This window comes from Lepisosteus platostomus, chromosome 24, assembly GCF_059453375.1.
Source record: "Lepisosteus platostomus isolate fLepPlt1 chromosome 24, fLepPlt1.hap1, whole genome shotgun sequence".
Classification (NCBI taxonomy): domain Eukaryota; kingdom Metazoa; phylum Chordata; class Actinopteri; order Semionotiformes; family Lepisosteidae; genus Lepisosteus; species Lepisosteus platostomus.
In genome coordinates, this window is record NC_142634.1 from 14,118,627 (window position 1) to 14,145,982 (window position 27,356).

General features: G+C 44.7%; 1 protein-coding gene across 3 annotated transcripts in view; it reads left to right on the forward strand.

Annotated features, from left to right (window-relative positions):
• Nucleotides 1–27,356, forward strand: part of LOC148641747 (mediator of RNA polymerase II transcription subunit 13-like) — a 91,205-nt gene that overhangs the window by 46,626 nt on the left and 17,223 nt on the right. For 2 of the 3 annotated variants that reach the window (XM_088618531.1, XM_088618533.1), the window contains 15 exons: nucleotides 2,050–2,134; nucleotides 6,419–6,502; nucleotides 14,543–14,688; nucleotides 14,939–15,133; nucleotides 16,517–16,681; nucleotides 18,906–19,062; nucleotides 19,709–19,813; nucleotides 20,242–20,895; nucleotides 21,315–21,540; nucleotides 21,914–21,998; nucleotides 22,117–22,241; nucleotides 22,479–22,578; nucleotides 23,559–23,779; nucleotides 24,947–25,152; nucleotides 26,103–27,037. In XM_088618531.1, coding sequence (XP_088474657.1) covers nucleotides 2,050–2,134; nucleotides 6,419–6,502; nucleotides 14,543–14,688; nucleotides 14,939–15,133; nucleotides 16,517–16,681; nucleotides 18,906–19,062; nucleotides 19,709–19,813; nucleotides 20,242–20,895; nucleotides 21,315–21,540; nucleotides 21,914–21,998; nucleotides 22,117–22,241; nucleotides 22,479–22,578; nucleotides 23,559–23,779; nucleotides 24,947–25,152; nucleotides 26,103–27,037 — 3,489 coding nt within the window. The remainder of the gene's footprint in view (nucleotides 1–2,049; nucleotides 2,135–6,418; nucleotides 6,503–14,542; nucleotides 14,689–14,938; nucleotides 15,134–16,516; nucleotides 16,682–18,905; nucleotides 19,063–19,708; nucleotides 19,814–20,241; nucleotides 20,896–21,314; nucleotides 21,541–21,913; nucleotides 21,999–22,116; nucleotides 22,242–22,478; nucleotides 22,579–23,558; nucleotides 23,780–24,946; nucleotides 25,153–26,102; nucleotides 27,038–27,356) is intronic. The other variant, XM_088618534.1, reaches the window with a different exon arrangement.

Below are 27,356 nucleotides of genomic sequence, written 5' to 3' on the forward strand. Positions count from 1 at the left end.
GGATACATGAGACACTTCCTCAAAGTGTGGGCAAACACACATCTAAGCAAGAGTTTTCTGGAGAAAGGAAAATGATTTTCTAGAAATGGAATGAGTAAAATGTGAGAAGAAGATGAAAATAGTAGGAAGAAATAGTAGGAAGAATATCTACAATATCGATACATCAGTTTCAGGGCCTCCTCTGAATTCCAGCTGTAAACACAGCCTTCTCTGACCAGCTAGGAAAGGGAGAACTCATTTTCCCAGAGGTCCGGGGGGCTGGACTTTGCGATGCAGAGATCTGGACAACGAAGCCAGAGTTTGGTGAGTCATCTCTGCCAAGTGGGAAACCTTCACAAGGTACAAGTGAGGTCACAGTTTGTGGAGGTGGTCTCTCAAGTGCTGGTGAAGAGGAGTGCCAGCCCATCCTTGCTGCGGAAAAGCCAGCATGTAGATGGGATTAAAAAATATGAAGGACAGACTAATGAGATGGATTTTCTTGGCATTCTGCTCATGGATACGTCTTCCCAGTACAATATCTGGCTGGACTAGACTTTCCTGTCTGAGCCCTGAAGCTGGAAGAGAAGGGAGGGGGGTGGGGAATGGGGGAGGTGGGGGGATGTGTTCTTGCAGAGAACGTTGCCATGGTTACTAGGGAATTCTGGCAAGTAAATATGGAGCTTTTCATTCACTACAGTATGGAGGAGAAATTGTGACTGGGAAAAGAGAACTCTTGCTGTTGTGCTGTAGATACTTACCTGAAATGCTATGAGTTTCCATGGACTATCTGCTCATGAATAAATACCCCTCCTGTCCACCCAGTTTTAGTGGGACTTGCCCGGCTCCCGGAATATTAAAGGATACGGAGAAAAAGAGTTTATTATTTTGATCTGCCGTTGCACAATGTTTTGAAATGACAGCCTTGTCTGCAGCTGAGAAGAGCTGCTTTTGACACAACAAAACTGAGGAATTAATTTGATTGTTGGGGAGGCAGTAATCAGAAGAGCAGGTTCCCACTGTCAATCTCTCGTCATCAGGGGCAGTAGGATCCTGGCAGCCTTCTTCTGTTTGAATAGCTGAATTGATGTAATTATATGCTTAAGTGAACATACTTAACCTATTATTCCCAGGTACTGTTGATGATATAAAAGATACCTTTATTGAAGGTGCAGTGCACATAAACTCCAGGCTGAAGCCTGGAAGAATCCTTGAACTCTTCAGCTCAGTTCATTAAATTATATAAAGAAACCATGATCTTGGATGAAACAGAAAACACTGTTAGACACCTCTACCAGCAGATCTGTGTTAGGAGGGACTATGAAACAACGTTGCTCTCTTTCATATGAATTGAACATATTATTCAGTGGGATTTTTCAAAGCGCATAGAGGGAATTTATCAATCGAGCTTCAGGGCTTCAACCAGGGGGTGACCAAAGTCCTAAAAGGTATTGGACTAAATTAATCCAATGGGTTACTTCAGAAAAGTGAAATTCAAGATCAATGAAATGAGGACCCGGGGACACAGAAATTAAGAGGCGGTAAATTAAGAGTGAGATTAGGAAGCACTTTTAGAAACAAATGGTGGATGTCTGGTACGAGTGTCCCAGGCTGGCTCAATCAAGTCTTTCAGACAACATCCCTGGATCAAATAGCTATAGTCCCTGAGTGAGTATGTTCAGACAACACTTGACGTTGCGGGCTCAATGTGGTCATCCAGCAGCAGTGTGTAATAAATACTGTTTCTTTTTTGGTTTCTATATTTTCATCTAGCCTTTTTCAAATTTAGAATGATTTGTTATTTTCTCCCACTTTTCCCTTATCTTCATCTGAGCTGCCTGAAAGGGGAACGTGTGCTGGCAGCCCCACAAAACCAGTATCTCGCCTTGGAAAGCAGGGCAGGTGACCGGAAGTGGCCTGCCTTGCTTACAGACTTGCACTGTGCCTTGTACTGTCTGGAGAGCAATCCTGAGTGGGATCCAAGAGGGGTGGAAGTCCCTGCACGTCTGTGGAGGGCTGCTGCGGTTGCCATGAGCTCTGCTGATGAAAGCTGTGCTGCTCTGTGTGTTTCAGTGGCGGAGGAAGGCCTATGGGAGAGCGGGCTGTCGTATGAATGCAGGACACTACTCTTCAAGGCAATCCACAACCTGCTTGAGAGGTAAGCCGGCTTACAAGGCTCCCTGACAGCCGCGCGAGGGCCATAGGAAACATTCTACCAAAATAATGAGCCACTTAGCAGGGATAGGGGGATTAAAGATTCGTTTCAAGGATGTTATTTCATTAGCTCTTTCCTCTTTACTGTCACAGATTTTCTGAGCGATGTCTTGGTTATTTAGAAAGCTAATTAAAAATCAAGGTCCAAACGAAAGAGAACGTCGATTCCCAGAGAAAGTTAAAAAGAGACGGACGGGGTACAAAAGGACGAACTTGTCCCAGTGTGTGTTTTTTAAGTGCTTATGCTCATAATACTTATTATGATCCATTTGATGTTTAAAGAATTTTATTCAATATGATCATTCGTAGAGTGCCATAAAATAAATTACAATTTGATGGGAACGATGAATACATCAACTTAGCACATGCCTTTGGTTCCCATTTTAATTTATTTAATACCTTCTCAGTATATCATCATAATATGTGCCTTTAGGCTTGCCAGGATAGGCTCTGGGTCCCCTGTGACCTCCTGTTGGATAAAGAAGTTAGAATTGGATGGATGTATCTTTAGAAAAACAATTTTATAGATTTTGAAGCTGATTGTCAACCCATTGTCCCTCATTGAATGAATGACACATGCACTGTAGAACCTATACTGATGCATGATGACCACACAAAGGTCTAGGTTTTATATCAGTAGCTCATTATGCACATACAGAATGTTTTATTTGAAGAGTAAGCAGATATGTTTATTTATTGAGTAGTAGTACTGTTTCTAGGAATAACAACATACTGTGTGATTTCACAAATACTCCAGGCGCACAGTGTTTGTTTTTGAGTTAAGAATCTGTACACATTCTAATCAGAAAGACTACATTTTAATTAATGTTAGAACAGTGAAAGATGGGACCAGATCCTGCCTGGGAAAAGATATCTTGGTTGCTGTCAGCATGTTTGTAGGCGGCCTATCTGTGAGAGAAGTGGTCTCAAGAACAAGGTGTTCTGCTTCTGCTGTCGGCAGAAAAGAGAAAGTAGGAAATGTTCCTGGATGCAGGAAAATTAGTTCTGGACACTAATGTTCTAACTTAGACAATAAGTTCTGGAAGAAAGAGGGTTGTTACACTGTCCCAGGACTGTCACGTTCATCTGATCCATCTGTAATTGTTTTCAGTCGGCTGTAGCTACTGCACAAGAAATTCCAGGTAGAAATAACATGCACTTCAGTGGAATGACTGGAGCTTGCCATCTTGAAATTGATCTGCATACTAGGAGGCAGTGCAGGGCTGATGTCAGCTAAGAGATAAAACCACTGTCTTGTGTGGTCCACAGAACAACTGAGTCAATTGACCTTGACAGATTGAACTGAAGACAGTGTGTGTAGTAGTGAGCGATATGTTGACCTGTTGATGTTCAAGCTAGCTGGCAGATGTGTGAAGAGGAATCTCATCGGTGCCGATTGAGGGCAGCCTTACTGCTCAGTGAAACGTCGTGATGTCCTAGGGCCAACGGTTTTTCCATTCCTGCAAGTCAATCTGGAAGTGTCAGCTTTCCTATTTGAGTTTTTCCTCACTTTCCCTCAAGGTATCCTGCACTTGTGCTATGGGGGTTCCCTCTAAGCTCTTCACATCATATTAGCTCACAAAGCTGTGAGTCTGAGCTGGTAGAGAAGTCAGGACTAGCAGCAGTGAGTATTAGCATGCAGCCAATGAGGAAAAAGAAGGTCACCATCTGGGAGAGATCTGCCCTGGTATATTAATGGCTGTCAGGATCACCTGACTATTAAAAAGGAGTTTGTTTTTGTGATGTAGTTGTAGGTCCTGTCAGCCACTCAACTGGACTAGAGACATGATTCTCTAGTTGCGGAGATGCATCATGGTAAATAAATGATTGCTGACCCTTTATTACTGTTTATGTAGGCTTTGTCCTTGTTTCTATTGTAGATAATGCACACATACTAGAATCTCCTGTAATAAAATAATGCATCTTCTTGTCAGTTTTCTTATTTTAACCTGTGTTGCAAAACACAACATTAGGTATATGAAATGTTAATCACCTTTTAAAACAAATGCAGTCTTTTAACATTTAGATTTGGAAATGACCTGCACTTTACAAACCCACTGAGAGCAGAGCACTGCACTAAAAAAGCCCTACTCTGGACATGCATTGGGAATCAGAACCAGTCCACAGCAAACCACCAGCAATTGTCTGTGAATGTGGAATAACATAATGTAATTAAAGATTAGATTTATTGTTTATTAAAAATAGCTTTGTTGAAAGAAGTTTTTTATTAGATGAAACTACAGAACTAGTAAAACCTCATTTAGACTACTGTGTACAATTTGGGTCACATGTTCCAAAAAAAGATTTTGCAGCTTTGTAATCAGTCCAAAAAATGACCAAATACATTCCTGGCCTCAAAGAAATGTTCTACCCTGCTAGGATAAAATAATTTAACTGTTTTTTAGTTGTGAACAGGCAACTACAAGGGAGCCTTCATAAACTTCAAAATGGACTTCTTCAAAATCATCAGTGAAACATGACCCTGAGGTCACAAATACTGTCTAATCTACATAAAAATACAAATGGTAACTGAGAGGAAGAATCTCTTTTCCCACAAAAGGTTGCGAGACTGGACCATGCTACCCAGTCATGTTGTTGAAGGGACTAACCAGCTTAAATTGTTGGCTCAGTTACCTAACACCAAGCTTTATTCACAGAATGGCCTCCTCTTGTTTGTAACAATAATAATGTTCTACCACAAACAAAATAAATTGTGTTCAAAGTCAGGGAAGGTAAAGACAGAAGATTAAATGCTCCTATCCCACTAGTGCTAAAATAAGACAACCCTCTCAGATCTGAGCACTTCATTGCTGTCCTTTTGACAATAAGCTTAACTGTTGCTTCGGTATTAACAATTTAAATACTTTTATCAAAGAAGTACTTACAATCAACAATATCGCCAGACTTTTAAATATCACAAAAAGCGTTCATCTTTTTTCATAATTGCTGTTATTGTTAATATTGCTGTCGTAATGTTAGCAGTGGTTTTGAGTTGAAGGGGGTGAGAGAGATTCACACTGTAGTTTCTTCCCAGGTCTTGCAGGACAATGCAAGATTGCACATTACTGGGATTACAATGACACAATTTTAGTGTCAATGTCGTAATGTGTACTGCCTTTTCTCCTATTCTATTCAATTAGAACATCTTTGGAAAAACTCACTACTACCATCAACATGAAAGAACTAGATTACCTAGAAACAAACTGGTTGCAACTGCACAGGAAGAGAAACATATCCTACAGTTATCTGTCTTGAGGCAGATCAAGTCTGTCTGTCAACAATGTAAGGATTATGTTAAAGTAGAGTAGGGCGGAGTAGAGTAGGGCTGAGCGGTGGCTCTGTGGCTAAGGATCTTCACCTGTGACTGGAAGGTTGCCGGTTCAAATCCTGCGGCCGGCAGAGGAATCCTACTCCGTTGGGCCCCTGAGCAAGGCCCTTAACCCCAACTGCTCCAGGGGCGCCGTACAATGGCAGACCCTGCGCTCTGACCCCAAGCTTCTCTCCCTGTCTGTGTCTCCATGGAAAAAAGCTAGGATATGCGTAAAGACTAATTCCTAATGCAAGACATTGCATAGGGCTAATAAAGAAACATTACATTATTATAAAGTGTTGTTAAGACAATGTGTAACATTATAAATTGTGAACCATGGTTCATACTGAAAAATGTATTTATCCATCCATTTTCTAATCGCTTTTCCAATACTGGATTGCGGGGGAACAGAAGCCTATCCTGGCAAACAATAGATACACGCTGGATTGGACACTAGTCCATCACAGGGCAAACAAGACAGGGACATGCACACACTCACATTAGGGCCAGTTTTCCCAGATGCCAAATAACCTACCAATACATCCTGAAAACTGACGCACCTGGCAGAGATGCCACCTTCGCCGCCCTCTAAACCTATGGGTGGGTGTTTAAAATATGTGTTTTTAAAATATTTGAATTTGATTAATTTAAATACAAAAGATTTGAGTATTTTTTTGTGTGTCAGTATAGTAGTTCTGAAACGCAAGTATGCTTCATCAACAGGGAAACAAAATTGGCGCGAGCGTCACATTGGATTAAAAAGGTTTGGAAGCCATCCTGCATGAGAAGTGTCCTACAGCTTTGGTGTAGGAAGACTCCTGATGATGAGTTGTGTTCTCATCCTCCTCACAGGCATTGCGATGTGAAGGAATCTGCTTCCTAATTAACTCATGTCGCCAAACGGGCTTCTTTTCACAGGTGCTTGATGGACAAGGACTTTGTGCGCATTGGGAAATGGTTTGTCAAGCCATATGAGCCCGAGGAAAAGAACCTCAACAACAGGTAGGGAGTCGACAGATACAACCGTTAATGTCATTGTGCTCTGACTAGTAATTACAGTGATAACTGAAAATCCCGGGGCCTGAAATTGTTGGAATGATGAGTGGACAGCTCATTAAAATGGAGAGTTTTCCATATTTTGGGTGGGCTTGATTAAATTTGCAGTTTCATTGGCTGTAATGACAGAGGCAGTCTAACTGACCATGATTTAATGGGCGAGATGTTGGTAACTCCCAGTCAGATTGAATTTCACTTTATAAACCTATTTTTGCTTAAATGAAGGATGCTTTTTTTCTGCCTGTTGTTTTTGGTTACTAACAGAATTCCTGTACAATGAAGATGCATCTTTCATAGTCAAATAGAATACTTCATCTTCATATCATGAACTTCCACAGCAGAGGTCCTTCATACATCTGTGTTGTTAGAATTGTTACACATTTTATCTGTATTTCTCTTGGTAACTACTATACTAGGGTAAGTACAGTAGTTACCAAGAATAGGATAAAAACAAGGAAGACCAGGTGATTTTCTAAACCGCCAGTATGAATCACAAGGCCTAATGGGAATTTTGTTTTCTGTTTACAAATTCTCACCTTATGAACCATTTTTGAGGAACAAATTATGTTTGTAAATCGAGAGATGAGTGCACACGGTACATGTATGTGCTGTGGAACTTGTACTTTTTGCTTGTAGAAGCAAAGCACATTATGTGTTTGGAGTTCCTAATATTTTGTCCAGTGAGTGTATTTTATCTTTGTCTGGGGTCTGGTGGGAGAGGAACGAAAAATTGAGTAAGGAGACAAAGCAGTGATTTTTTTAGATCTCAGACTATGAAAGTGGGACCCTTACAAAATAGCGTACTGTATAGAGTAGTGTAATCTAGCTAGTGTAATCTAGTGTAATCCTAGTGCCTTGAGAGCCTGAGATGGAGAGAATAGGGAAGTGAAGCTGCCTTGAATTCCAAAAGAGGCATTCCTGGAGAGAGGGAGAGGGAATGGTAATCTTGTGTGATGCCAGAGCCGCTGAGGGTGAGAAACCCTTTGTCTGTGCTTCAGCAGAGAGTGAGGGATGGGGAACAATCTCTCAGCCCTCTCTCATGCACCAAGGAGATGGAAATGGATCACAGTGTTGCAGTACAGCCAAGAGCCTGAGAGAGGAGGGAATACGAGGGCGCAAGCTAGCCTTTACGTTTTTATAACAGATTGTTGGAGATGGAGAGTCAGGGACTGATGGGGAAGCATAAATTACATCGGAGAGGCACAGCGGACCGTAGCAGCCTTTTATCATATGAGAGCCTGAGAGCATGGGAATAAAAGTAGATCATAGCCTTTTACTGTGGAGTCTGAGAGATGGTTGGTGGAGCGGTGGGGGGGAGTGGTTGCTGTGTTAACAGCGTTCTGAGCTGCGCGTTATACCTGAAGGTGAGAGAGAGCGAGTGTACAGCACTGCCTATGACACCAGCCAGCCAGGCAGGGTGTAGGAGTGTGTTACAAGTAGGAGTGTGAGAGCAGCCTGTGACAGTGGGAGGGAGAGTCAATGGCAGTGCTCTAGCCCTCAGCTACAGAAAGAGGAGGGGATCGCTGTCCCCATGTACAATGGAGTTACAGCATCGCCTGGGTGGGTAGTGTAAATTGCAGCCTTCCTCAGAACAATGGGAGGGGAGTTTACCTTACTAATGATCGCGCTGGGGCTCACAGGGATTTCCCAGCGAGCTGTGATTTAGCGAGCTGCGAGCTGCGAGGAGACTCTGGAGGGGGTGAGGGTGGGGGGAGGGCGGCGGGGGGCTCTTACTGCAGGTTTTGCCACTCCGACTGAGTGTGGAGGCAGAGACGAGTGAGCCCACTCGATTCTCCGCGGTTTGACAGCTTTGTCTGCGCGCGCTGTCAGTCCATGCCCCTCCCTACTGTGAGAGTGTGAGAGCGAGTCAGTGAATTATTGAGAAGGCAGCTCTGGGGAGAGAAGCAGGGGAGAGTACAGGCAGCCTTTTACATTCTGCTTTTTTTTACCATGTCAGGATCCTCATACACAAAAGGCAAATATGTACAGTACGTACACACTACTAATCACCTTTGCTGAACTGCACTGATCAGGAATCCCCATTTTTTGCTTGTTGAACTATATCGGCGTCAAAGCATGTTCAAAATGCATTAAAACATCATCAACTCTGTGAGCGATGCCGAGTGTCCAACATTAGCATATCTGCTAATTACATAAACCTATCACGTTTCTTCACTACTTCCAGGCATTTTTCTGACTAGATTTGTAATCAGGCCACCAATTTCTAAATTGGTTTCAACTTCATAGGAGACTCGAGGCATGCTGTGGGGTTATAAATGGTAGTGCGATGTGTTTATTCTCTTTGAACAAAAGTCCATGGGCTGGCTGTGAATTGTAAAACAGTGCTTGTCAGGGGCTCCTCTGTAGCTCAAGAGGAGCTCTGCAGCTGTAGAGTCCTGCTGTCCAGGTGGTTGTAGTCTGCGTTTGAGCTGTGTTATTGATTTCCAGTATGGTAAGAGCACAGCCAGGTGAGTACAACTGGGGCCGGGGCAGGACTGGGTCCCCCAGGGTATCTTCAAACCCCCCTTTCCCAGTGCCATGGCATTAAGGTCCAGTATAATCCACTTTGGACTTTACCACATGGTGAAGGTCCATAGTGGATTATACTGGAAAGATATAATGAAAAATTACTTTGAATACGGATAAAAAAAAATTCGCCCTCCCATTCCACTCAAATAGAAGATTCTGTCCCAACGTAGCCATCAATCAACCTACCCAGGTCCTGGATACAATGGCAAATCAGCTCATGGTTCTCTGGGATGAGGGTGCGCATATTTTCCTATAGACGTTTTAATGGAGGGGGTCTGTTTCCCACATGTTGATTTTCTGCCCTTCCAAACCTCTGAGCCAAATTACCATTACATACTGTAGCTTACACCAGCAGACGTTTTGGGGATGTTTGATTTCACTCATCGGTGCTTAAACGCGAGAACATAATGAGGACCTGCACCCCAAGTCTGCAGGGATGAAATTAATATTTCAATCATCCAGGGCCCCTAACCTTGAACCGTAGCAGTTCAGTTTTAGTTTTGCTGCTGAAAGCAATTTGTATTTGTTGGTTGCCGGTTGCATCAGTCTTACTTAGAGGTGGCTTGTCTGCTGAGAGAGAGAGGGTGCAGGAGAGAGAGTAAGAAGGGAGAGGGGGTTGTTTCTATAAATTAAGCATTAAAAAGACAGTTGAAGGATGGGAGCATGCAGCTATTTTTATAACGCCACAGCACAGCAGTCTTGGTGTGTGTGTGTGCGGGGTGTGTATGCCTATGCGTTTTGTTTCCCTTCATCTCTGGCCAGGAGTGAAGCCAATGACATTGAGACATTAGCCGTCTCCCTGGCAACGGACTCTGGGTGTCAGGCTACATTGCAAGGTCATCATGTTGCTACCTCAGTGAAGTGGAGAAAATTGGGGGGGGTGGTGGAGAAGGACAGACCACTTCTCGGGAGTTTCGCACTAATTGTGCCACGTTGTGTGTTCAACGTGTGCACTTTAAGTTAACGCACCCAGAAACACTTCCAAGGGACTTCACTCAGCCCTTTGCTGTCTCCCAGATGAGCTGCATTTGTATTGTGCTGCTGTAACTGAAATGCAATATAGCGTCCAGCGCTGCTAGATATGGTCGACAGTGGGCATGGCGATTTTGTGCTATTCAACCTGTTTACACAGTTCCTCCTCTACCTTCTGTTGCTGATGTGAGTTTGTAACACTTACTGGGGCATGCAAGCTGACTGCTGCTGGAGATTAAGTTAATGAAATAACTCTTAACAGTACAAGTTGTAAATAGTGGTTTTAACTTTGGGAACTGTTCTGCAAAATCAGTGCAGTGCAGTGCAGTGCAATGATTCAGATGAAATAGCCTTTTCCTTTTCCCATTTGTTGTAAAATAATTGCATGGTGCAATTAATGATTTATAATGTGTATATATATGTTATTGATTCATGTTGCTGAAGCCTATATGCTGGCTTCTTTCAAGAAGCGTCTGAATGAGATCATTTATAACCTTTTCTTATGTTTAAATTTCCACTTCAAACATTTGCCCTTTAAATCTGGTTCAGAATATTTTTTATTTTGATTCTTGGATTATTTGATTAGGTAGGAAGTCAGGGGGTGTTGCCATATATTTGCTTTACATTCAGTTTTGCCCGGTAGCAGCAGCTGTAACTGTACTGGCTTGCGAAAAGATGCATTCCTAATGCAAGAAATTGTATAGGGCTAATAAAGAAACATTATCATTATTATCATTATTGATTTGGGAGAGTGTGTTCAAATTAGGGTGATATTCTCTAGTAGTGAGACAAGACCAGAATTAAAAGTACACAAAACTCCAAAAAAAATGGAAAGGGGATATTGTTTTTTTTTTCAATCCAGTGCCTTGAAGTAGTTTATAGTATCAATTTTTCAAAGGTCACTGGTTCAGTTTACTGTTTGAGGGGGAACCCTAAGAGCTTGGCCCGTGTTAGAGATTCCTGAGATATCTACACGGGGAGGTGCAGTTTTGATTTTAAAGGACATACTGACCTGAAAGTTCTGTCTGTTCAATGTGGCTTAATGTTGTGTGTTTTGTCCAGAACACTGCTAAAAGAAACCAGCCTCTCCTCTCTTTCCTCTCCTCGTGAAAGTGAGGCTCAAGGGGGCTGGGGTTCTGGCAGTTGCCTTTGGACAAAAGCAAAGCAGGGTGAATCCTCGGTCTACAGTGCAGTTGCAAAGAAGTGCAGGGGTTTTCTACCACATGCCTCTCCATGCGAAGCCTCCAAACTGCACAGCAGGTTCTCAGATGGAGCTTTCACGTCTCAGCCGACAGCCATAACAAAGCAGATACGCCTTCGGTGTTTTGTTCCGAAGTCTCCGATGCAGTCTTTTACTAACCATCAATGTACAGTGTGCGACCCCATCAGCATGTCGTAACTACTGTATCGATAATTCCTGATAGGCCAGAGTGGGGGACTCATATTGGACAGAAAGGGAACTCTGTGCAAAAATGTTTAATTTCTAACCACAAAGCACAGAAAGTCTGATCAGAAATAGTTGCTACACCCCTGTGATTCTGGGGATTGTACGCTGCGGCTCTCATGACAGCTGTAAATATCGCTGCACCTTTAACGGCAGGCTGTGCTTGCCCTCAGGGGAACGCAAATGGAATGACGGTGTAAGGACCAAGCTGCTGCTCTCTGTCTCTTGATTGATTTCAACATAAAAGCATTAATTGCACAGAGCACCAGCCCATTAAGCTGTGCTGTGATCTCAGCTAAGTGTGGAGAAATCAGAAATGTGCCACAATGAATAATTCACCACGATTCTCCTACCTAGAATTCCTTCAGCTGTAGACAAGTGCCCCACCTGCTTTTTCATTGAAAGTCTTTTATTTAGTGTTTTTAGATATTACGCCATTTACGGAACACTGTATATATTTGTGTACCGAATGGTAAATAGGTCACAGTCTCTGAGCTCAGAGAATGGCAATTTCAGTTTTTCTCCTTTGTTATTATGTTATTTGGAAAAAAATAGGTTCAGTGTATTTTCTTTCTTGGAATGTTAGTGCTCCTCCAGATTGTGGTATCTTCCAAAATAAAAGTATCCACCAGGCTCCCTCTCTTCTGCTTTCCAACAGGGATGCGGTCGTGCTTTATCAATGGATGCTATCAGCATGGCTTGACAGTGCCCGATATTGACTTTAAAACTAAATTCTCATTGAAGTTCTGCTTATTAACAGCTGACTCAAGTCATGCAGATCAGCAAAGAGAAATGGAAGCAGGTGGCTGATTGTGCGATTTGACCCTTTTTTATCATTGTTTCTATGACCCTGGAATTCGTAAGATGATGAATTTAGAGATACAGTGAAGTTAATATTTTATATACCGGAGAATGAGTGCCAGTTCAAGTAATTGTCAAATAAATCCCAGGAAAGTGAGGCTGGTTTTAGAGAACAAAATCTGAATTGTGAAAACAATGTCCTGCAGTGAGTCATTACAGCAACAACAGGCAAAGTGCTGGTCATAGCCATTGGGACGATCATGAAGTGGTCACCATGGGGTCACACAGAGGTCAGGCAGGACGAAAGTAGATTTTAAAGATTGTTTTGTCATGCATTTTTTCACTATTGTCTGCCTTACTACATTTCTGGAAAGGGTATGCTCTGTTTTTGAAACAGGGAAGATGAATTGTGTTACTTTTTATCCGAAGTCCCTTAAAAAGTTTTTGTTTTTCAGATCACTTCTGTTCACCTACTGATTTTGTCATTTTGTTTCACAGTATATACTAGCACTCCTATGTAAGTGGTTTGATTTAACTAGGTATGGCTATTGGCTATGCATTTTAATTTGTAATAATCTCAGTAGAACAGAACAGTAAAAAAAAGTAAATGAAATTTGGAATTTCCCACAGCAGTTCTCATGCTCAGTATTAGCCTAAATTTTGGAAACTTGTATTTTTAATTAATCCACTAGAATACCTTAACTACTGCTTACTACGATTAAGTCAACAAATAAGTACACTTACAGAAATTAGTGTTAAAAAACTTAATACAATGCTGAAATGTATTTTTTCTCCTCAGTTTAAAGGTGCTAATACGTACGCTGACATTTACATGTGAATGTCGCGATTATCTGCACTCAACAATATTTAAAACATGTGCACGAACCAAAAGACAAAAAACAATCAAAGTAAAGGCAAATGTAAGCTCGACTTCCCGCTGGCAGCAAACATTTATTGGAGCTATATAAGTGGCAAACGACCCATTCAACGGCGGTGCAAAAGTTTAATCTGTTAGGCATTAATTCACTGCCCTATAGACAACAAAGCATTCCTTTCAAACTAAGCCCTTAACAACAGGGCTGGAAACTCACACTCATCTTGTTTATGACCAAAGCTGTATGATGGGAGGAAGATGCACTCGCAGCCTCAATCTGCTGTAGTGGGCTGGCCCTCAGCTCTGCATGAAAATGATTCCCTTGAGGCTGGAGCTTTTCTATTAATAGATGCTCATACTGTATTTTTTTTGCAGCTTTTGGAGGGGGGTGGTGAGGGAGGGGTGAGAGCGGGATTGGGAAACATATTTGCTCCTGGGCATTTCAATAATTCCAATACAGGTTGCGGGAATCTCCCGTGAGGGTCCAGATCTATACCGCGACACGGCGCCGAGCGAGGCGGTGCGCGTCTGTGGATCGCGTGCTGGGGTTTTAGCCGTGCGCCGCTGAGCGCCAGGAATGTTTATGTAACACTAACACAGAGCTCTTTGTGTTGGGCGTACAGCTCCCTCTGCAGGGATGGGTGGCCTCCGAATGTCTGTCGTTCTCGAAAATCTGTGCAAAAAAATAAAAGAGAATCGTGTACAGTGCTAGTGTTTGAGCCACCCTTGCGAGGGGTGTTTTGCAGAACGACGTGTTTTAAAATGTTAAGTATGGGATGTAGTGACTGGATGGTGCTGCAGTGACCCAGACAGAAATTTGAGTTAGCTCTTCAGTGGGGGTTCAGTAATTGAGACAGGTCATAGAACAGGGGGGTTTAGGTGGTGTGCACTGCGGGATGGGTATCGCATGGACTTCTTTTTCTGAATCTTTCATGCTCCTCCATGTGCATTTTCTATCATTCTGCATAGTTTTGTTTTCCCTCTGCTTAGGCTGTTTTCAGACTAGTGTTTCAGATCAAATAGCTTCTGAGGGCTCTTTGAAGTGTGGTGGCCAGGAGCAGCAGAAGGGAAACGAGCGAGTGCAGCGCTAAGCCCCATTATTGCAGTGCCAAGCGGTCTGGATGGGGCTGCACTGATCCAGTCCCCCTGCTCAATGTTCTCATCGGCTTTTTCGAGCCTTTTTAAAAGCAGTTTCTTTCTCAAACTTCATTCGCGCGCCCGCAAAAAAATAAACAAAGAACAGCCACACATAGAGAGAGTAAAAAAAAGATGTACAGTTGTGAAGGAAAGTTTGAACAACGCAGGCGAAGTCACTTCATTCCCTTTCCATTCACCTTGTCGGCCTCTTTCTTTCCTCTTCCCCAAGCGAGCACCTCTCCTGCGCTTTCACGTTCTTCCTCCATGGGGAGAGTAACGTGTGCACCAGCGTGGAGATCGCTAGGCACCAGCCGGCCTACCGCATCAATGAGGACCACATCGCCCTCGCCCAGACCTCCTCCTCCCCCTTCCAAGGTGAGAGCACCCAGCCTGCTCAGAGGGCCCTGGCCTGGGTGCACCATGGCCAGAGGCGTGCCGAAAAGCGGTGTCGCAGAAACACAAGGAAATGTGGTTGCGCTTCAGCTGCAAGGAGATAATTTACAGTTGCAGTTGTTTGTACCAGTTACCACAAATTCTGATCGGATGAGATCGCTTTATTAGCCATATACAACTTCTTGCATTAGGAATGACTTTTCCTGACTCCGTGTGTCTGCTTTATCCGCAGTGATCCTGAGCCCATATGGGCTGAACGGGACTCTCACAGGCCAGGCCTACAAGATGTCCGATCCCGCGGTCCGCAAGCTGATGGAGGAGTGGTGTTACTTCTACCCCATGGTGCTGAGGAAGAGGGAGAGCGAGCGAGAGGACGCAGAGCCGGGCTATGACAACGACAGCCATGTGGCCGTGGAAGTCATTGTTGGTCAGTAACTTGCTCCCTTCATCCCCAAACAGCATTTGATCAGATGCGTCCATCAAGCAAAGCAAAAAACATAGCAAAATCCTAGGACCCACGGCCTTTAAATTGCTTTCTTACTGGACGTGTGGCGAAATCAATGTCTGAGAGACCTCTTGTCAATGGATATAATCGCCAGATGAAATCACTCTTGAGGATTGTGAGCAGTATGACCAGGGAAGTTTACTGTAGCTAGGAGGCAAGATTTAGAGCAGATTTCAATCGCCTCATTGACTTTCTGACCTTGGTTTATTGACTTTTGTAATTTATGTTGTGCCTTTGCCTAAACTACTAACTTATTAAGATAATATCACTAAATCCACAAGGAGTAGTATGAATTCCTACTAGTAGTAGTATTTATTTTTTACATAATTATTTAACAACCAAATTTAATAATTATAGTCTTATGTTCCTTTCACCAAATCAAGTTGGCCAGACTATATCATTTATTTGTCTGGATTTTACATAACAAAGAAAGCTTTAGGTGGGCCAGGAAAAAAACTGTAAAGACACGGTAATGTCAGGTGATATGATGTGTAGAACTACTGCCTCACAGTTCCAGGAGTTTCAGTTCAGCACCGTTTCAGGGCTTCTGTCTTTGTGGAGCATCTTCTCCTTGTGGACATGGAGATGTTTGGAAAAGGTGAAACTCCCAAATATACGCAGGTTGGGGGTGACCGTGGTCGCCTTTTCTACATTGTCCTTTTCCAGGATGCGTTTCAAGGGGATTTTATGCTTGGGGGTGTTCAACCAGTTAAACAAGTCTGGGGTACGAGACTAGGGAACTGTAGAGTTTAATGGGTCTAATTTGGTTCTCTCATTTCAAAGCCTTTCAGATGTTCTGGTGTCTTTTCTGAAGTAGGGCAATATAGGAGAGTGCATAGTGTGGAATAATATGTAGGTGAAGTACAATGATGGCGCTATACTGTATATTACATAAGAATGGTTACAAACAACAGGAAACCATTCAGTCCCTCTAGTCCATTTGGTATTTAGGAAGCAATTGATCCAATGACCTCATCCTTCTTAAAAGAGTATCAGTTATGAAAGTGAGGCCTGGTAACTTGTTCTAGATTCTCACAACCCTCCATTGCTCTGTTTATTTTGTGGAATGTGCATACTGGGCTGTGTAGATCTGAATCATCACAAGTGCTAAAATGTTAGGCATGCCACGAACAACACAAACTACAAGATAATTTTTATTATGACAAGTACGGATTCCCAAGCACCTCTTTAAGACTGGATATCACAACTAAATTGGTCTGGTTTTGAGCAGGGAATATTGCAAAAGCTTGCACCATTCTTTTCCACAATGTCACATCTCATCCTTTTTTTATTTCATCCATGCAGGAGGTGTACGGATGGTGTATCCAGCAGCCTTTGTGCTTGTTGCCCAGGGGGACTTACCCATGTTCCAGGCTCCCACAGTATCTGGGTCACAAGGGGCGACTAGAGACCCCTCAAACGCCAGCGTCCCCCTGACACCCCCCACATCACCAGAGCAACCCTGCACAGGTACCTCCAGACAAGAGTGATTCAGTGTTAAATAAAATAGAAATGTCTTAGGATCACAGCACATTTGGAGTTTGTGTGTTCTCCCTTTGTTTTTTGTGGGTTACCTCTCGGTGCCCCAGTTTCTTCCCACAATCCAAAGACATGCGGGTAGGTTAATTTGCTTCTGGAAAAAATGACCCTGGTGAGAGTGTGTGTCTGCGTGTGTGTTCCTGTGACAGACTGGTGTCCCCTCCCGGGGCGTACCCTGCCTTGCTGCACCCCTTGCTTGTTGGGATAGGTTCTGAATCCCCAGCAACCCTGAGTTAGAAGAAAATGAGTTAGATTTGAAAGGAGTCATTTCTAGATCTAAAGATCTACAGTGTCATTATAGTACCCTGCACTGAGATGACCCCTGTTCTGAAATTATCTTAATAATATGTTGTATTGAAAACTTTGCAAAAAGATAAAGTAGAATACTTTTTAGCTCAGTGGTAAACCTTCACATGAAGTATATTCACACAAGTGAAAAGCTAATCCATACAAGAGCTTGTGAGGGGGATGCCAATCAGTTGCAGGAATCACCCCCAGCAATGCTGGTCCCTACTCATACAGCTGGGAGGACTGGAGCAACTGGGGTAAAGTACCTCACTCAAGGTGCACCAGCAGTGACTGCGGCACGGACTCGAACCCACAGCCTTTTGGTATCCAGAGGTTGATCCACTATGCTGCTATGCTATACTGCTGCTACCTTAGTGAACACAGGCTGTTTTCCAGCTTAAATACCATATGTAAGCAGCTGCCACGCCTTGTTGATTTAAAGGATTTTGCTTTGTTTTGGAACAAAGTATCAGCTGTGTACAGTAGCAGAGGTAGCATGGACATTTGAGCTTTTTGTAAGATGTCACCTTGAAATTGACCAAACGAATACATAAACAAGCTGGAGCTTGGAATAATCTCAGTTTTTATGGAACTTGTCGTTACGTGGAGCAGCAATTAGTAATTGATGGCATTGTTTTATATTTCTGTTTGCAGTCGGAAAAAAATCACTCACTATGGTATGGTAATTAGGTCAGGGACAGATGATGCAATCTAGTAAAAAAACAGAACAAGCCTGACAGCACAGACATCAACAGGCTCAGGCAAGCAAGGCCGCTGACAGTTGAACAGCTTCAAAAATAAAAAAAAATAACAGGGGAATGTTAGACAGTATACCTAGGGCAGCTTGGTGGTGTAGTGGTTAGTATCTCTGCCTAGCAGCACTGGGGTCCTGGGTTCAATTCCAGACCTGGGGTTCTATCTGCATGGAGTTTGCATGTTCTCCCTGTGTTCACATGTGTCTTCTCTGGATGCTCCAGTTTTCTCCCACAGTCCAAAGAAATACTGGCAGTGTAATTGGCTTTTGGAAGAATTGGCCCTGGTCTAGATGTGTCCATGTCTGTGTGTGCCCAACGATGGCCTGGCGTCCTGTCCAGGGTGTACCCTGCCATGCACTTGTTGCTTGCTGGGACAAGCTGCAGTTCTCCTGTGATCCTAATTGGATGAAGCAGTTAGAAAATAGATGGATGTTATGTAGCCAGATCTGGAACACAGGTGGTGACTATCTGCAGGCAATTACCTGTCTTTCAGGAAATAGTCTTTCAATGCCTTTGAAGGTTTTTAATCCATTCAATTTGCTGTTGTAACCAGTTAATTCAATTAAGTCTTTTTTACTTTATTGTAAAGAACTATGCTGGAAGGGAAAAGGTGGGCCTTTAGGAACAGAATATTCGCTCTGTAATTCAGGTGTGTGTTTTTATTGCCAATCTCTTACGCAGAGGGAGAATATAGAGACCCACTCTGAAGTCTGGGGATTTCAGTACAGCGCTCTGTTGTGCAGTGGTGTCTTGCTTGATACAGATACTGAACTCCATGACTTACACTTTGCATCGCTGTTCAGTTTTCTACACCTGGCAAGACTGACAAATACAATATTGATGAATGGGTGCACAGCATTTAAAGTGATTTGCATTCTTTGTGAAAGTTCAAATGTATTATCAGAGTCTTCTTTTTCTACTGTATTCAGTCTTCCAAAATACCTGCACTTTTTTAAGTTGCTGTATGTGGTTGTTTTTCTGGACCTGAATACATCACATCACAAATCTCCAAAGACACTACTCTGAGGACAATTGGTGCTTTACGTTTTCAAATATCAAAGTGCTTGGCTCCTGAGAAGTGGATGATAATATTTCTTGACTTGTTGCTGTAGATGACACTGGATTTCAGACGACGGTTTCCAGTTCTCCCGGACAGGAAGGAGGCATCTGCACCACAACTCCCAGCCCTAAGCATTCTGGGAGGAAACTGAGCAATCAGGCTTTGCATCAGGCATGGAAGGAATGCTACTTAAACAAAACGCATCACAAGTAAGTGTAGCTGGTTGAAAACGTCTCAGTTTTGTCCTCAAATTTGTCCTCAATTTCTATTTCTACAGCATTATTTTTCCTGACACTGATCCTGGTGACCCCCCAGTCCAGTGGATTTTTATTGGTAACCATTAAATCGTTAATGTTGAAAAGCATGGATCAATTTAAGCGTGATTAATTGGGCAGATGATTGGTTCAATTAAATAATTTGAAACAAACACTGTTGAGCTGTCAAGGTTCAGAGGTATCTTAATTGATCAATAACTTACAAGCTAATTTATGGTTATTATAAGCACATTATAAACCTGAGGCTAACTGTGAAGAACATTGCACAGAAGATACACTATGATGCAAAGTCATTGCACAGGAAATAAAATTTGGGAAATTGCAACACATTCGATGAGGGATTGCTATAAATTATGATTGCGACATGACAGGGAGCACATTACAGAATGACAAGTCCAGCAAACGTGCTTGTGATCTGATCTTTTGTAGCGGATGGTGGCTATCTTCAGGTGTAGCCTGAGTGGATGATTTTTGAGAAGGCATGATGAGATTGTCACAAATGGTGACAGCCAAAAAATCAAAAATCAGTCACATGCTATGAAGTCGGTTGATTACAGAGCTAGTCTCTTTCACCCTATAGGAGGACTCTCTCTGGCAGCATGACACCAGAAGAGGAAGTGCCAAATAGCGTGCCCACGTGGGACTTCATTGATCAAGCCCAGAGAGCACCCTGTTGCTGCTCCAGGTATGGGTACCGGCAAGGACAACTTTTTGTTGATACCCATTATACACAGAAACTTTATATCCATATCACATGTTGCACATCATTGTTATTGTAAATGAGTTGTCCTTCTCTCTCTATGTTCAGATGTAAATTTAAAACCCCAGTCTCTCTTCTCTTTTCCCATAGACTTCCTCTTGCCTGTTTCTTTTAATAGTAACCATTGTACTGCTTACCATACCCATCTACTTGTGATCTATACAAATTTCTCTGCTTCTACAAACCTTTTGTTCGATTTTAATTGCTATCCTCTTCTTACAGCTTGTGATCTTTGTATATTTTACGATGATTTGGATTGAATCAGCTCCTTGTTTTGTCTTATATGTTTTGCTGGGCTGTTGGACTCCTATTATGCATTTTGTCATCTGCGTCACACCTCTTTGTTTTACCAGGCACAAGTCTCAGAAGCAACGTCAGATGAGCGCACTGGGCCGCCCCCCCGCTAACTCTCAGCCTGGTGCCAACCCCACCCCTCCGGCTGCCCCCTCCCTGCCACCTCCCGCCCCCTCCAAGCACAAGGTGGCTGACAAACCGGAGAAAACGGAGAAGCAGCCGAAGAGACTAGCCATGACCCCGTTCCACCACAGACTCTCCCTGAGCCAAGAGGCCTGCCTGGAGCAGGACCCTGCGAGTGGCCAGAAGCTGGGACTAGTGGCACTGGAACCTCCCCTCGATGTCCTGCCCAGCTGCAAGTTCCCTAAGCCCCTCCCTGCCACCGGGAAGGTCCCCGACTCCCCCGTTCACTCCCCTGTCTCTCCCCTCCCTCCCACCCTCAGCCCTCACCCTCGGATGCAGGACCCCGAGGTGCTCGAGCCCCCCGTAGGCCTGCCTCCGTGCCCAGAGGTCCCCCTGGGGCCCCGGCTGCCCGAGCCCAGTGAGTCGACCCTCTACGTAGCCCCGCTCAGCTTCAGCGAGGCAGGGGGAGGCTGGTGGAAGGGCTACAAGCTCCCCAGCAGTGACACCCCCGAGTTTCGGCCCTCCGACGTGCACTGTGAACGGGCTGAGCTCAAACCTGACGCCGCAACTGAAGGAGCGGCGCTGAAGAGGTAAGGCCAGAGTGCCAGCATGCGCCCACGTCACGGACTCAAGCCCTTCGAGAGCTGCTGCTGCAAATGTTAAAAATGCACGGCCGCATTTCCTCCAGGTTCATTCAGAGTCTTTACGGCTGGTTTGTGGTGTGAAATAGAAGGAACTTTCACATTAAGAAACATTAATTAAACAATTAAATTAAATTGTTAATTAAAATTAACAAGTAACTAAAAACAAAGTCATTACTCGGAACAGGTTCCCAGCTCCACAACTGTAGGTACTTGTTCTTTAGTCTGGGAAATCGGAATGTGCCCTGATCAAAACGGGCAATGGTTCTGTTTCAAAATCGCATAGTACTGTACTCTTTTAGTTGGACACGTTGAATTAGTGCCCCGAGAGTGCTGTGAGTTCTGAAAGCGATTTTCCTGCTCTCCAGACTTTTCACTCAGTCACACAAGCGCTTCAAGATCTCGGAGGAACGAGTCAGAAAGCAGGTCCGCACTCTCGGCCTGCTGGAGCAGCCTGGGATCGAGGGCCTGGGAGGCCCTGGCGAATCTTCGGATCCTTACGCCTTTGTGGACACGGAGATTGAATACATCTTCACCAGCTCCAAGAGGGTCAAGGGCGTAGGCCAAGAGAGAGATCCCTGTAGGAAGGTCAAGGTAAAGCAAACGCATACAGTATAAAGACTGTAGTGCTGGGAAATTGTGAAATCAGGAAACAGAGAATATATTGTATATTAATGCTTAATTGAGTGTGATTCCACAAGGTACATAGGACTCGTGGGTATTTGGTAGTCTTAGTTTGGGCTAATACATGGGACTGTCTTAAAATCTAGTAAATGCTTAATACTGCCTTGTGTTGGAAACACGGTATTAGACTTTAAGTGGTTACAGTATATATCTGAATGTTTGGCCCAGAGGGACATGTCAAATTAAGTAACAAAAGAGGCCTCGTTGACAATTTTGATTGACTGAGTATATCTCAAAAGACCACAGATTGCCCCTGGTTACAATCTTTTTCTTTTTATTACAGGGAGAGGAAATGACATCAGGCAACTCTAACCCAGTGCCTGATGGGAAGGATGCCATGTCCATTTTCAGCACGGCACCCAAATCAGGTAGAACATGGCGAAACAGCAACAGTCCCTACTTGATAACATGGATAAATGAAGGCCCATTTCTTCAGTGTTTCTTTTCTTTTAATCTGTTCTTTTAACATGTTTCTCACTTTTACAGATGATTCTCGTCAGGATAGTGCTGCAGCCAAAGCAAACCCCAGCTTGACCAGAGAGACTGACTTGGTTGTTCTCATCTCAGACCTGGAAAACATATTTGACAACTCCGACGAGGATGAGCTTGGAGTGAGTGTGATACGTGTCCTGTGCTTGAGGTTGGAGTGTAGATAGAAGAAAATCTAGATGTTAGCTGTTTGCTGTTTACCTATCTGTAATTTGTTTCTGTTTATGGGTGCCAGGGCAAATGGGTTCATAGCTGGATTGCAAAATGGAAATTAGCGGGTGCCGTAACAAGCCAGGAGGAAGTCTTTTCATTTTTTTAGGATCTTTAATTGTTGTTATTTCTGTCTGGCTCATTTTCAGACAACATCTCCAACTCGGCAGTCCACCAGGGCCCCTGCTGCAGGAGCTGAAGATCGCCCTCTAGGGAAAGACGGGAGAACTACAGTGCCGTATCCTCCGAGTAAGTCCTTCAAAGCTTTGTGCTCAGGAGCTGCAGCAGAGGACTTAGTCTGTAGCCTCTCATTACAGAAGAAGCATCCTGGTGAAGTCTATATCCAAACTGGCAAAAACATCTAAACAGGATGCTGTGATTCAGAACCTTCTGTCTTAGCCTTCTTTGTCCAGCAGCTAAATTACCCTGCAACTCACAACTGACAACCCACCGGAGCTCAGCAGGTGTGAGCCTGGTCAGTACCTGGATGGGAGACCTCCTGGGAAAGCTGAGGCTGCTGCTGGAAGAGGTGTTAGTGGGGCCAGCAGGGGGCGCTCACCCTGCAGTCTGTGTGGGTCCTAATGCCCCACTGACTAGGGCACAGTACCGGAAAAAAAGTGCCATCCTTTGGAAGAGACGTAAAACTGAGGTCCTGCCTCTCCATGGTCATTAAAAATCCCAAGGTGTTTTTGAAGAAATTTCCCTCCGGCCTTTACCAATCATGGCCTGATAATGGGGAGTTACCATTACCTGTAAAGCACTTTGAGTGGAGTGTCCAAAAATGCGCTATATAGGTGACTATATAAGTGTAAATAATAATAATAATAATAATAATATTGTTGTTATTATTGTTATTGGCTTCAGCAGTGCTCCTCAGTCCTAAAGCCTTCACCCCTGTTCGTCTTCAACAGAGATGCTGTTTGGCCTAACAAGTGACAGTCACAGGCAGGACCAGATGTGACCTCACAACAAAGTTTAGTGAAAGTATGAGTTTTAATTTAGAATCATAAAGACCATTTCCATCATGTGGAACTCCAAGAAAGTGCATTTTCCTGTAACGGTCGGCACCCATAGAATTACAAGCAGTTTTAGTACCTTGGACCATTTCTCTCGTGTTACCACACATGCTGTGCTTAGGAGAAAGACCCTTGCTTATGGATTAGATGTTATATCTATATTACACCCACGGCTGCCCATGACAGTCATGCTCTCTGGCTCCCCCTCCTCAGCAGTTGCCGATCTCCAGCGCATGTTCCCAACGCCGCCCTCCCTGGAACAGCACCCAGCCTTCTCTCCCGTCATGACGTATCGGGACGCCCTCAGTGCGGAGCCGCCGCCTGGCATGGCTGGGGCGGAGAACCACCTGGGCACCTTGTCCACTGCCCAGCTCTCCGAGTTCAAGATGGAGGTGGAAGAGGGCCTCGCCAGTCCCAAGCCAGAAGATATTAAGGTGAGGAGTTGGGGAGTTTTCCTCAGTATGTAATGCAGAGATCCATCCATTTTCTAACCACTTTATCCAGTGCAGGCTTGTGGAGAGCTGAAGCCTATCCCAGCAAGCAACAGCCTTGACGGACCTTGAAGGGAACGCCAGTCCAACGCAGGGCACACAGACACAAACACACTCACACCAGGGCCAGATTTCCCAGAAGCCAATTAACCTACCAGTATGTCTCTGGAAACAAACCCCTCACAGACAGCACCCCAGGAACTGAGCCCAGGGCTCCACTGCTGACAGGCGGAAATGCTAACCACAGCCTGTAATGCAGACATTTTGTTCCAAAATGTTTTAAGTTGCATAATGCTAGGACATGTGTAAAATGTTTGGTTAGATTATTCTGCTGTTACCTGGTTAATGCGCAACCTTGGTGACTTAAATAAAAGTATATAGAGGAAGAAATCTCGTAATGACTGGAATGACCCTTTTTCTGTGTGCAGACCCATTTCCAAGAACTTGGAAAATCAAAATCCCAGAAATAAATCAAATACAAATGAGTGATGGCATTTGGGTGATCTTCTGATGTGAGCTGCCACAGCTCTATTGAACAACAGAATGCAACAGAAAAATGTACTTCATGGGACTGTGGTGAAGAGCTTAAATAAGCATTGGAAGTCTGTGCTACCTGTTTATTTTAAATTGATGTTTGAACTGTTTTTCAGGGGATGATTTTTAGAGAAATATGATTAACAGAACCTGCTTTCTGTTGAGCAGCAGAAACATAAGGCAAAGATGACTTTTCTTCTTGTTTTGAACGCGCAGCAGTCATGCAAACATTTTCACTGTAGAACAAATACAAACAACAGGTCTTTCAGCCCAGAGCGTCTGCTTGGTAATTAGCAGTTAATAGATCCGAGGATGTCACCCAGGTGTTTCTTGAAAGAAACCAGGGTAGTGACTTCAACCACATGGCTGTGTAGCTTGTTCCATACTCCTACCGCCCTATGTGTAGAGACGTGCCTCCTGTTCTTGGTTTTAAATGCACTTCCCAGTAGTTTCCACTCGTGCTCTCTGGTTCGTGTTTTACTGTTCCGCTGGGGTGACTCTTCTTCAGTGCCTTTGCGGATTTTGAGTGACTTTTCTGCTTTTTGAAATGACATCTCCCCGTCTCTTTATCCGCAGGACTTCTCGTATGTGTTCTGTGTCCCTCCAGTCCAGCTGCAGCTGGGCTGCTCCATGTTTGCTCCCCTCCGAACGCTGCCCAGCCAGTGTTTACCTCCCCTGAAGGTCCCGGAAACCTGTTACTACCGGCCCTCCTGGGCTCTGCCCCCGAAAATGGAACAGCTTCCTCTTGCACCACAAGTCCCTTTCACCCGCGACGGATATGTGTAAGCTAGCACGCTCAAAAACTGCCCAGAATTCTTTAAAGAACTAGCTAACATCACCCGGCTTTGCCCGCTTTTCCAAAACAGACTGGCTTATGTGCTCTTCTGTGTGTATAAATAATTCCTTGTCAGTGCTGCTTAAACTTGTGAGGGGAAGGAGTTTACTTAGGTGCCAGGGGAAATAATGCAGGTAAGTGTGAAAGGTGCAGTATGACAGAGCGTCCAGCAGGTGGAGACATAGAATCAGATCTGACTTGTTTGGCGGGACAGAGCTGGGTGGTTGCAGTGAATCTCCATATGCTGGAGAGTCTGAGATTACAGCTCGGATAAGTAGAAATGTATTGTTTGAGATCCGCAATCTGTGACAACAGGAATCTTCGTCTTCAGGGAAAACTGTGTAGCTCTTTACAATCCAACGCTACTAATAGTCTAGGCTCCTTTACTATATCTAGACACAAACCCACCTAAGCCCCAGCACACAATAAGAATAAGATAATCACACCAAGGTTTGTGCAAATTGTCAAAGGGCAGCTCCTTAAGTTTGCATTTGTATTTCCTGTGTAGTGATTCAACAAGGAAGGGCAATGGGAGGGTAGAGCTGGTGTTTTGAAAGATGAAGAGATTCTTAGTGCCTGCTATGGCTTCAGTGAGGCTGGGTTTATAATGCATACTTCAGTTTGGAGACTGTTGCATGTTGCAGACTATGATGACAGGTTGAAGCTCCCAGCAGGATGTGTTAGATGTAAGCGTGTTATACATTTAGTTTTAAAAAAATCATGGAGGTTATTTATATTTTCACCGCAATGCAGTTAAAGAACTAATTGTGAAGTCTGTTTTTCATCACTTATTAGTGATGTTATTGAATTTGCTGTTCTGCTCACTATCGTGGTGCCTTGGAAGGACTTTCAGCAGGACCCATGACCCTGCCTGAGCTGTGTCTGTCTCTGCTCTAGGAATGTGCCCAGTGTTGGCAGCCTGATGGACCAGGACTATATAAGCACTCCTCAGATGGGCACGCCGGTGGCCGCCAACAGTGCAGCCTCCACTGGGAACACGGGGGGAGTGCTGCCCTCCCCAGCTACTCCGCGCTTCTCCGTGCCCACCCCGCGTACCCCCCGAACTCCCAGGGGCATGGGCACGGCCAGCGGGCAGGGCTCGGTGAAACACGAGGGCACGGAGCCGGGCTCGCCGGGCTCCACGCCCTCCACCAGCCGGCCGCTGAGCTCCGTGGAGCCCCTGGCGCTGCCGGCGCTGCCCGAGGCCCACAGCCTGTACACGGTGCTGCTGCTGTCCGACTCGGTGCTCAACATCTTCAAGGACCGCAACTTCGACAGCTGCTGCATCTGCGCCTGCAACATGAACGTGAAGGGCGCCGACGTGGGGCTGTACATCCCCGACTCCACCCGCGAGGACCAGTACCGCTGCATGTGCGGCTTCAGCGCCATCATCAACCGCCGGCTGGCCCACGGCACCGGGCTCTTCCTGGAGGACGAGCTGGACATCTTCGGCCGGGGCTCGGAGGTGGCCCGGGCGGCGGAGCGCCAGCTCGCTCTGTGCCGGAGGACCTCCCCCATCGGAGACCCCACGGCTAAGCGCCCCCAGGACCCCCCCAGTTCCGTGCTGGTCCTCCTCCAGGAGCAGTGCTCCCGGCCCATCTCCTCCCTCTCTTCCTTGCACCACCCTCCCACCTGTTCCTGTCACGGCCGCCAGGGGGCGCTCCTGCAGAGCTGGGCAGCTGACAAGCTTTGGGCCGACGGCAGTGATCCGTGTGCCGAGTGCTACAATGCACTGGTCCACGGGCAGCAGTATGTGGACAACCCGGCTGGGGGCAAAGTCGACCAAGCCACTGTCAGGAGCAGCGCTCTGCACAGCTGGCCTCACACTAACGGTAAGGCACTCTCGGCGCGGTAGCATACAGCAGAGCTAGCGTGCACCTGGCCTAGCCCAGAAAAAGTGCAGATACCCTGCACACCCTCTGCTATAGCCCATGCAAATCTCATGCAAATATTTCTCCCGACACATTATTCCATTTAATATACACAAGAGAAGAGTCTTAAGGTTATAGTAGTGTTTGTGTGAATAATACACATTCATGGCAAGGACATTTTCATTTTGAAGACAGTGAAATGAAGAATAAAGTGTAATTACATCTGTGCATGCTGATGTTGATGAGGGGTAAAGTACTGTAAGGGATGTTCTTGATTGCA